The sequence below is a fragment of the Nilaparvata lugens genome, chromosome 1, assembly GCF_014356525.2.
Source record: "Nilaparvata lugens isolate BPH chromosome 1, ASM1435652v1, whole genome shotgun sequence".
Lineage (NCBI taxonomy): Eukaryota > Metazoa > Arthropoda > Insecta > Hemiptera > Delphacidae > Nilaparvata > Nilaparvata lugens.
In genome coordinates this window covers 5,488,739-5,500,733 of record NC_052504.1, presented here as the reverse complement: position 1 = coordinate 5,500,733, position 11,995 = coordinate 5,488,739, and the positions used below count along the sequence as shown (strand labels likewise).

The following is an 11,995-nucleotide window of genomic DNA, read 5'->3' as shown; positions in this document are numbered from 1 at the left end:
CAAAAAGTAATTTTTTTTCATAGTCATTCAATCTCAGCTGTTTTTCATGCATCAATCCGGTAAACAGCTGTTTGCAGAACAAATAAACATATGATTCTCATTACAGCATACTCTACTGTAATGGAACCATATGTTTTCTTTAGTCAGCAATAAGAACAGCAAAACTGCTACAAAAAGTCTGGTGTGGCGCACTCACACAACTTTCCTTCCCGTTATGAAAATTGATCACCTGACGCTAGTGTTCCCGCGCATCCCAAGTCTACTATTCAAAGATTTGAGCCAGCTGGTGACAGGGCAATAACGCTGGAGACACACATGAGGTCTGCTAACTCTTCATAGTGAATGATTTAATAGAATCAACAATAATTTGCAATTGAATAATCACATTTTCTCGAATTTGAAGCTTATTTTCAATTTAAGGTGAATATGTTACTGAACATCAATTGTAGAGATTTTCATGCTCAATCTACTTCACTTGATTTTTTTTTTGTTTCAATTGTATCTGAAGCCTGATAATTGGGAATCTATCTGCATGATGAGGCGGAGCTCCTGAAATTTTTACAGATATGGGACTTGTGGCAGTTGATAGAGCTTATCGATGACTATTTTAGGTATGAATTTGATCAAAATCGTTGGAGCCGTTTCCGAGAAAATCACGAAAAACCCTGTTTTTGACAACATTTTCGTCATTTTAGCCGCCATCTTGAATTGCATTTGATCGAAATTGTTCGTGTCGGATCCTTATAGTGAAAGGACCGTAAGTTCCATATTTCAAGTCATTCCGTTGATTGGGAGGCGAGATATCGTGTACACAGACGCACATACACTCACACACTCACACACACACACACCACACACACACACACACCACACACACACACACACACACACACACACACACACAACACACACACACACACACACACAACACACACACACACACAACACACACACACACCACACACACACACACACACACACACACACACACAACATACAGACCAATACCCAAAAACCAGTTTTTGGACTCAGGGGACCTAGTAACGTATAGAAATTTAGAAATTGGGGTACCTTAATTTTTTCCGGAAAGCAATACTTTCCTTACCTATGGTAATAGGGCAAGGAAAGTAAAAAAACCACCTTCAGCACTCAGGTGGAAGTTTTGCCAACTTCCCAAAATACCTTTTCGGAATTTGTAAACTAGATTATGTTTATAGAATACATGTAGTAACTTCAGCACAAGTAGGTAATGTTTTTTATTCTCAATTATTCTTCTTTAGATTATTATGACAAAAAATAGTGTACGTTACTTGTACGTGAATGTCTTTTGCAGTCTCGGCTAACGGCTCGTCTAGAAACATCATTCTCGCCTGCAAAAGGCCCCTTCCCGTCCTTGTGACGTAAGATACTATTTATTTAGTGAAGTCTCTGTTGTGATATGTTTGATTAACATTTTAAAAATTATTCATTGATTCATTTATTGTATAAAACACTATAATCATAATACAATTATGACATTGGAGGAAAAACTAGGCTAAGCCTAGCAACATTGGTGTTGCTATCCTTGTCTATCATTCGACAAAACAGCTATAGCGCTATCCTTTTGTGGCTATATTTGCAATTTTGTAATGCATTTTACTGAATAAAATTATTGAAATATTGATTGTGCTTCGAAACGTCTCCATGTCGTTTTATAGCCTAATATGTAGGAATTTAACAGAATATTTGATCTCAATTATGGAAACTCATTGAAAAAATTGGTTGAAAAATATGTTTTCTTGAAGAATAAAATAAAAAATATTTCATTGATAAATGAATGAAATGTAATTAATAATTAATTAAATTAAAAAACATTATTATTGTTATTAATAATTATTATTCTTAACAAGAAAGAACAGTACAATATCACATCAGATAGTGTACCGTAATCAACTATCTCTTACAGAAGGCAGTGAGAGGGCAGAAAGTCGGCAAAGCTGTTCTTCTATCAGTCTATGCCATTTTAACGTAGATCGGAATATTATACTGCATCTGCTATACATACAGTACAGGGCCGCGTGTTACGCGTGTAGCCTACTTGACTCCTGCATTTGCTACCGTTGACCTGTTACGCCGCATTGTCCTTACGGCCCGTGGGAATAAATTGCTGACTGGTTAGAACTTGTGTTCTCCGTGTAGCCTATCTTACGCCTACACAATTCTGTTAGTAATTAATTGCATTCCGCTTTACTATTATTATAACTCGAGATTATTAATGATTATTTCATGATTTCAACCCTCACGCATGATGTGGTCATCTAAAGGCCCTTGCCAACAAACTTACGGCTTAAAAAATGAGAAATTAGTTATAATTTGTATTTTTGGAAATGTTCCAATAGACAAAACGTAATGAGGTCAATGTTTCAACTCGGATTTTCTTTTGTCTGTCTGTATGTAACGCGATTACGGCCAAACGCGTTGATAGAATTCGATGAGATTTGGCAGGGATATTCCTTTTTCAACTACACGGCGATGTATACACAAGGTTTTTCGAAGTTTTCCATTGACAATATGAAAAGAAAAGGAATTCCTCAATACTCTGATCTCACTATATAATAATTATATCATCTACTCTTAAAATAGGATTAATCAGACTATAGAACTATTCATAATGAATCAGCTGACAAGTGGATTACATAGATGTTCTGGAGAAGCCGTGTATATTTCTAAAAGGTCTATAGTTTCAATCAAAGACCTTGAAAAGTTATGCATCTTTGATGTCTTCAGCTTCAATATTCTGTTTTGCAGTCATGGTATTATTAAACGAGCCCATCTGTATCAATATCCTCACATTTGAAAAAAACCTAATTTGATGGGTGATTAAAAATAGGCCTAATCAAATGAACTAAATAATGCTGAAGAAATTATGATATTTTTGATTGTAAAAAATTAATTCTCATTAGATTATCACGGAACTGGATGAATTATATCATATGGAATACAAATTCAAACGTGAACTGAGTTTGTCAACATTTCAAAGAGGTGACATCAGATACTTGTGGATGAGGAAACTGCGTGAGGTCTACTGTTCACAGAACTACTAGTATGTTAGAATAAGCTTGCAGCTTTCATCAAAATGAATATGGAACAAAATGATATCATTTTTTTATTAATAGGAAATAATTCCATTGTTTAAAACCGTTTTATATAAAACACAACTAGTTTCGGCCTTTCCAATCCATTTTCAAGAAACCTTTTGTGTTTTATATTAAAAAGTTTTTTAAAACAAAAGGATTGCCTACTATGGAATTATTTTGTATCAATTTGTATCATAACCTACTCTAGAACATGGTACGCCATAGTGGAGTAGGTCAATTTCCACAGAAAAAAACTAAACATGTGGAGGACACATTATAAGAAATTTTTTGTAACTAACTATTGTATGTAATTGTGATTTATCTAACATTCTCTGTAATTGATGTAGTAGTTTTAGTTTTTTGGGAAATAAACATTTTATTTATTGGAAGATAAAGTTTCCCTATTGGGATACGTTATTAGGAAATATTCTTTTTATTAAACTTTAATCACTTTCAGGCCTGAATAAATAGTATCCAATAAAATCTATATTTTGAAAATATCTAATTTTGCACATTACCTTTGAAACTTGACACAGTTAACGAGGTTCAAATAAGCTCATCTGGACCGCAATTTTGTAAAGTCTGAAATATTGTGTGAAATGCTTTCCTTCTATTTCTATAATACATTTATTTCTATATTGTCCGTTGTTGGTTATCCATCTTCTTTTCACTATTATTATTACTATCGTATTTCATAAAACTTTAAAGTGAAAAAACACTCACATTCTTTGATGTGGCGACGTCCGTTTCGTGCTGGTATTGCACATTTTCAAGCCAAACAGAAACCGAAGTATTTAAGGTTATGAGGGTGAAATTTGGTCAGAGTGGGGGTGGAGGGGAGTTTTGGCGGTTAATGGAGGAGGATTTAAATATTTTTGTCAACAGAGTGTGGGAGGAAAAGTTGATTTGGACATTTAGAATATTGTTTGGTGTACTTGTATATTTCAAACTGTTCTAGTACATTTAATTTTCTGTTCTTGTGGGAATAGTGAGTATTTCGAGGTTGTTGTTTATGTCAGGGTGTGTGTGGTCAGTGGAGATTATGTGTTCTGCAAAGGTGGAATGGGAGGAAGGATGGGTAATGGCTCTTGTGTGTTCTTTGAATCTTATAAGCATTGAGTTATTTACTTAATCTATTGTACATAAGTATTTAGTATAATTTATAATTTTGTTTCTGTTTTGTATAGTTGAATTTTCATTTTGTTTCAATTTATTTTAATGATGTAATGTGCTTTTTTGGCGAAATAAATTCAATTCAAAATAATGAAATTTCTATTCTACCTATGTAAAATTTGCTACAATCTATATTGTGTTGATCTATTGTGTTAATCTATATTCTATATTGTGTTGATTTATTGTGTTAATCTATATTCTATATTGTGTTGATCTATTGTGTTAATCTATATTCTATATTGTGTTGAATCCTTGTAAACGCAAAGAACCTGAGGTCTCTTTTAGTTGATGAATCATTATAATTTATCAAATTCATGACTCTATTAGTCTTCTTGTTCTTTACTTAAAGGATCAATCTTGATTATTAACCGGTTCCGGTTCCCAGATCTTTGGGCAATTGGTTATTAATGAATATATTAGTAAGTTGTAGAATTCATTCAAGGGGGAGAGCACTACGCCATGATATCATAAACTACTATATTATAAGATTGGTATCATCATATTTTTATTATATATTATGATAGATATTTTATATATAGTTTTATCATATAATATATTTTATGATACTATATTTCATAGTAGTTTATGATATCATAAACTACTATATTACAAGATTCGTATCATCGTATCTTCATTATTATTTATTTTAGTAGGCAAATTACTTATTTTGCCTACATACACTCTATAATATCCTTTGGTATAAGTCTTTATGGATCTACTTCAAATCAGAACATGGATTCAATTCTTAAATCACAAAAACAAGCTATAAGAGTAATTTTACACCTAGACCCCATAGCATTAGTTAAAGAACATTTCGCTCACTTGAATATAATGACAGTTTACAGTCTTTACATCTTTGAGACAATTATGTGTGTGAAAGAAAATCTTGGAAATATTTTGATGTTAGGACATAATCATAGGTACAGCACTAGAAGCAGAGATGAACTTCTACATTTGCAAACCCATAGACTTGAGTTCTACGAGAAGAAGCCCACATACATAGGAGCCAAGTTCTATAGCAAGCTGCCGACGCGAATCCAACAAGAGCTGAATCCCAATAAATTCAAATTGGAATTGAAGAGATATTTAACTGAAAGAGCTCTTATAATATCGAAGAATATTTGAATGAATGAGATCAGCTCCTATGAGTTGAATTGTATTGTATGTTTGTATTGTTGTATTCTGTAGATATTTTATTTGTTATGTATTTTATTTTTAATTGTATCCAATCAAAGATATATATTATGACACTATTCATTGTATACAATGTACAAATTTATGAATGAAGAAATTATGAAATGAAATGAAATTATATTCTCTATTATCATATTTAGAGGCTGTAAGAATGTAACTTTATTGATCATTCCTTCCTTTTGCCTACCATAGAATATTATACACAAGTTTTGAAACTTTTGGAATTGCCTTGACTTGGAAATTCCTCAGAGAACTATCAAAACCAATCTAACTGATATGACCAACTGACTCACTAACTGACTGACTAAGGCCCGGTTGCACAACAGCCGGTTGAAATTTAACCATGATTAATTTCACGAGAACCAATCAGAGTGGGCGGTTTTGGAAAGACGGCTTCTCTGATAGGTTCTCGTGGAATTAATCACGGTTAAAATTTAACCGGCTGTTGTGCAACCGGCACTAACTCATCTAACTCACATGAGATAACTGTCTTGGATCTTGCATGGGAATCTTGGAAGAGTAGGCTAGTTATATTCCAGGATGCATTCTTCCAATCTCCACCAGTTCCTCTCCTTGCAATAAATGTATGCTGATATCCTTTTCATGCTGGTATTCATGATAATGAGTATTTCACAGCGATGGCTCAGTTGCCACTGAATGAATATCATGAAGAGATCTTGAGTAAAATGTAATTAAAATCAAATAAGAAGTGCTTCTCAAAGCACTCAAACTATTCGATATCGTACGATTTGGAAAATGTGATATTTTTGAGTGATATTTGCCCTAAAAGCTTCCAGAGTCATAATAATACCTCTTTTCTGTATAGGGCTACTTGCAATATAAATATAAAGAAAAATAAAAATCTCAGTACCCTTTTTGAAATATTTTAATATTTTAAATTCATTTTATAAAAATACTTTTAAACAAGAAATAACTTTTTAATAATTAAAAATATTTTAATATTTCGAAAAGGGTACTGAGATTTTTATTTTTCTTTATATTCATAATAATACTCTTATGATACTCTAGGTCAATAATGATTGGCCTCTAATAAACTCTGTGATGTAATTGATTTTTTTGTAATTTTTTTCGATTAAGTTCAGACAAATTAAATATTTTTTGTTCATGAATATCTATCAATTTTCATCAATAACAATGAATACCAATATTAAATTATTTTTTATCAAAACTTATTCTAATAGCGGATAATTAAGGTGGGTGACAATAAAACCAGCAACATGATGGTGGGTTTTCAATGAATTTTTATTTCAATAGTAGACTATCCTTTTTACAAATTTCTTATATTAAAGTGGAATAAATCTTATTAATCTCATTATCTACACCTACAATGGTAATCTACAATGAAAAGTTCAGCTAGTATCAACTAATAATAAATCTTTCAAATTTACAAAATAAATAATTTTATCAGGGTAAACATACCATTAGAATTTTTCTTGCTTTACAATATTCATGGGTGAATCGTTCATAATTTTACTACAGATAAGGCCCGGTTGCACAGTAGCCGGTTAAATTTTATCCGAGATTAATTACACGAGAACCAATCAGAGAAGGCCTTTTTGATAAGACGGCTACTCTGATTGGCTCTCGTGGAGTTAATCACGATTAAAACTTAACCGGCTTTTGTGCGACCGGCACTAAGTATCTATAAACACTCCCAATCGTGAGTTTTTATGGCAAACGATTCAATGTGTTTCATATTGCACAGTTAAACTAAATGGAACAAGTCCTAAAGCAAAGCTAAAAATTGATTCGAAACATAATTATAATCTGAAAACAATGGAATTTCAATCCAATACGGCAATAAAATCTTGTGGTGTAATGAAGTGTGATTTTGTATCTGCTTCACTTTCGATTGATAGTAATCAATACGTGATTTTGAGTTACATGGAACTGTGAAAAGCTTGTAATATTATTATTAATCTTAAAATTCAAAAAACCAAATTTGAGCTAAATATCGATCAAACTGTGATTACGAAAATGAATACAATATTTTATGAGTAAAATAGTTCAACATCTGAACTTGACTCTATCCAAAATCAATTCAATTGAAGAATGCCACAGATTTATTCCAGGGTAAGCAACGGATTTTTCTTAAGTAACAAGAACGTGAATACATCTAAAAAAATACTTAAAGCCAAGCACTCCAGCATAATGGACATATCGGAAGACATTACATACATATTTACAATGGATTATTATTTATCTACAAGATGATACTATTCTTGAATAGTTCGTATCCGATAAATTAATTATATCAAGAAAAGTTTCAAGAATTCAAAAACTGAATAATCAGTCTCAAAAATGACTTGAATTTTTGTGACAGAAAATGATAAGAAAGCTAGAAAATGATAAGAATATCAAATGATTTTACAAAAAAAAAGTGTATCTGAGGAAAGAAATTCGAGTTGTAATCAATCTTAGGTCTCACACACAAGAACTGGATTACATACGATGATATGATAAGAAGCTTTTTGTTATGTCTCAGCTTAGACTAGAATTTATCTTCAAGCAATGCTCTATGTTAAAATATTTTACATGTTAGCTATAGGCTATTAAATAATATATATCTTACTTCTAAACAATTGGAAAACAGGAATAGATTCTATTATGTTCTCTCCAGATTCAGGGACATGCAATATTTAATTTGTAAGGAAATTCATTTGAACTTGAGTTACAAATTCATTTTACACAGGTTTTGATAACTGGATTACACTTTCTGATTGAAATAAATATTTCATGTTTATTATCAAGTTGGGATAGTATGAATTGAGGTGCTCTTATGGAATGTAAGGGAGTGATACTTCTTAAAAGAAGGTTGCGATATTGGAAACAAGGTATCGATCATACTAAAAAAGGAAAATTGAATATACAAGAAAAACAAATATGATATAAGATGAGATCACATGCTACCTAGGTAGGAATAATTCTTCTAATTATTCGAGAAATTTCAAAAGAATTTGTAAGTTTTCAAGTAAAACTTGGAGGAAATACGACTTTTCCGAACGAAGTGTTCCAGCTATTAGTTGTCATTTTGATTTTTTCACTTTGATAAAAAAAAGAATAATAATTATATTTTGCCATAGAGTAGATATCTTCATCGACAGAAACTACCTATCTGGACTAGAATGTTAACTTCAATATCAGTATTCAAATACAATTCTCATTTATTTGTTTTAATTGGCCTGAAACTCATTCGAATTCATCGGATAGCTACGGAAACAAGTTATGATAGCAAAATCACCAGCAGTTGATCTGCATTAACTAATTCATTTCAAAAACAAAAAAAAAATGTTGCGAAAATTGAAGTGAAAACAATAATTGAAGCTCACATAACTGAGCCATTATGTCGCTGTATACGACAGACTCGAGTCCAGAAAAGTTGCATGAATAAGTTACATGATATTTTGTCTCCTACACAGATTGGACCTCATGTGAATCTCGCAAGCTCAAATTTCCCGGCAATTGGAATTATTGCTAGCCTATATAATTAAAACAAACATACCTCCATTTATTGTGCCTTCAGTTTTATTGCAGATTATAAGGATGTTAATTCCCAATAATTGTCATTGTTTATCTCAGCAACATTGATACGTATTAGGTTAGTTTATTTGAGGAATTATTTAAGGAAATTTGAGTTCGTTGATCGATCAATTCATTGAGGAGAGTAAATGAACAGTGAAGCTTAGGGCACATAATTAATTCTCAATAATTGTCATTGTTTATCTCAGCAACAACACTGATACGTATTATGTTAGTTTATTTGAGGAATTATTTAAGGAAATTTGAGTTCGTTGATCGATCAATTCATTGAGGAGAGTAAATGAACGATAAAGCTTAGGGCAGATCATACAATCTATTACTTGAATCTGGAGGAACAGACTGGTGAGCTATGTCAAAATATTCATTCTGTTACCTGTATATAAACAAGTTCAATCGTGTATAGTAGGCCTATTCTATTAATATCATATTTTTGATTCGAGACTATGGATTATTCTATTCCGTAGTAGAAAGTGTGCAGAGAACATTTTACATGAATGAGTCCATTATATCACTGGCTCTAGACCACATGAATGAAAACTGTTCGCATATCACAAACTGTTCAACATCAACTGTGACAGGTGCAGTTCTAAAGAACACAGAAACCAGGCGATAAGAATGATTGTTTGTAGAACTCATAACCTGGTTGCGTATCCATTGCCAGCATTCCTGCAGTTGTCGGGACTGTGTATCGACCTGAAACCATAATAATCGACCTCAATCATCTAATAACAGTCGGCACTGATAAGATATCCAGGTCTGCAAATGTGGCCTTGGTTACGTGACGCGGAATGAAATTGTGTGGAAGAAAGGAATAAATTCAATTGTGAAAATGTTGGATGAAGTTCAATTCATTCTTTTGTTCAAATTTTGTCATGCTGTTTCACGTTATCAAGAAGTGTTCACAGTATCTTTGCCAGACACTGAACTCATTCAAGTAATCAGGCATTTCATTACAGGTATCACATTTTTTCATTACAACTTTTAAATTATACATAGCCTTAATGTAAAAACACTTCATTCAAATGAGCTACTTTCTAAATAATTGAAAACAATATACAAATCTTGAAGTACCCTTTATTTTTTAAGAACTTTAAAATAGTTCAACAACTAGTTTCGGTGATAAAGTTTCTAGTTTCAGTTTATAAAATTATAATTTCATAATAAAATTATAAAATTAAAATTAATTATCAAATTATAAAATTGAATAAAAATTATAATTTTATAATTTTATAAACTGACGATGGTGTGATCACCGAAACTAATTGTTGAACTATTTTAAAGCTTTTAAAAGATAAAGGGTACTTCAAGATTCGTATATTGTTTTTAATAGCCTTATTGATATCTTATTTACTAGTTGGATTCTATCAATATAAGTCTGAAGATTCGAGACAAGTAAAAATAATTTATCAAAACTATTTTCAAGTATATTAAAGCCACAGCTATTGTAATTATTATTAGCAATCTGAGTACTTGTGAATAAAAAAAATTAGATATTTTCGTTAAACAACAATTCCTTAACCAAAGCTATCAACTTATTCTATCAATAACATTGACAGAATATACATGAAAATTCGATGAGCGCTACTATTCAAAAATTATTTGTCAGCCCGGGAATCGAACCCAGTACCTCCTAAATGGCGGTCAGGAATGCTTACCCTTTCACCAAACTGACAATCTCTGGATAGCAGCGCTCATTTTATACGAAGACATAGCGGCCAGCCAGTCTGCAGCTTAGAATTACTGAGATATTGCAATAAGTATTCAAATGCTAATGAATTAATTATTATTATTAAACAAAAATCCAAGTTACAGCATTTAATTTGGATTTTCGTTCAATAATAATAATTAATTCATTAGCATTTGAATAATTGCAATATCTCAGTAATTTCAAACTGTAGACTGGCTTGCCGCTATGGCTTCGTATAAAAAGAGTGCTGCTATCCAGAGATTGCCAGTTAGGTGTAAGGGTTAGCATTCCTGACCGGCACTTAGGAGGTACTGGGTTCGATTCCCTGGCTGACATAGTATATTACGCACCTAGAGCAGAAAATTAGATTTTTCAATCTTTTCTAGTCCTCGGCCTACGGCCTCGGACTTGAAAACCGATTTCGAGCCGGAAAAACATTTTTGCCCGTGGTGCAAACGCAATTTTTCGCCACACACAAAAATAAACAATATATATATATATATATATATATATATATATATATATGTAAAAGAATTAACCGGGTACATCCGTTTGTTTTGACTTACTTGAGTCTGACGTTTCGTCGCCATCGCAGACGACATCTTCTGAGGGTGGCGTCGAGATCCACACTGAGTCCTAGGTATTCTTTCTGGGTCGAAGAGCATATCTCCTACCCCCTCCCTCCACTTGCTTGTGCTGGCGCTGTTGGGTGAGTGAAATTCCAGGAAAGTTGTCTTGTTTTGGTGACAATGGTGCTGTAGCGGGTTTCATTGTACCAGGTACTGGGCGTTTGGTATTCAAAATTAACTTCCATAAGGGAGACACGTTGAGGCTGTCGTCTCTTTTATTTAGAGAGCCTTGCTTTTCGATTTCCAACGCCTCTCTCACAATCCTGACTTGAAAATCTCGAATGCTGGCTATTTGTTTAGAATTCACGAAATTTATTGTATGACCAGTATTTTTCACATGGTTATATAGGGCTGAGGTTGATTGTTGATTTTTTATGCTTAATTTATGTTCATCTATTCTAGCAGAGATTCTCCTATTTGTTTGGAATTCACGAAATTTATTGTATGACCAGTATTTTTCACATGGTTATATAGGGCTGAGGTTGATTGTTAACATAAACAAATAGGAGAATCTCTGCTAGAATAGATGAACATAAATTAAGCATAAAAAATCAACAATCAACCTCAGCCCTATATAACCATGTGAAAAATACTGGTCATACAATAAATTTCGTGAATTCCAAACAAATAGCCAG

General features: G+C 32.4%; 1 protein-coding gene across 4 annotated transcripts in view; it reads right to left on the bottom strand.

Annotated features, from left to right (window-relative positions):
- Nucleotides 1–6,727: 6,727 nt before the first annotated feature.
- LOC111044992 (protein drumstick) overlaps nt 6,728–11,995 on the bottom strand; it is a 47,143-nt gene continuing 41,875 nt past the window's right edge. For 3 of the 4 annotated variants that reach the window (XR_005571394.1, XM_022330277.2, XM_022330278.2), the window contains one exon: nt 6,728–9,737. Coding sequence is in view for 2 of the 4 variants with exons in the window: in XM_022330277.2 (XP_022185969.1) it covers nt 9,677–9,737 (61 nt within the window). In the remaining 2 variants the exon portion in view is untranslated. The remainder of the gene's footprint in view (nt 9,738–11,995) is intronic. The other variant, XM_022330279.2, reaches the window with a different exon arrangement.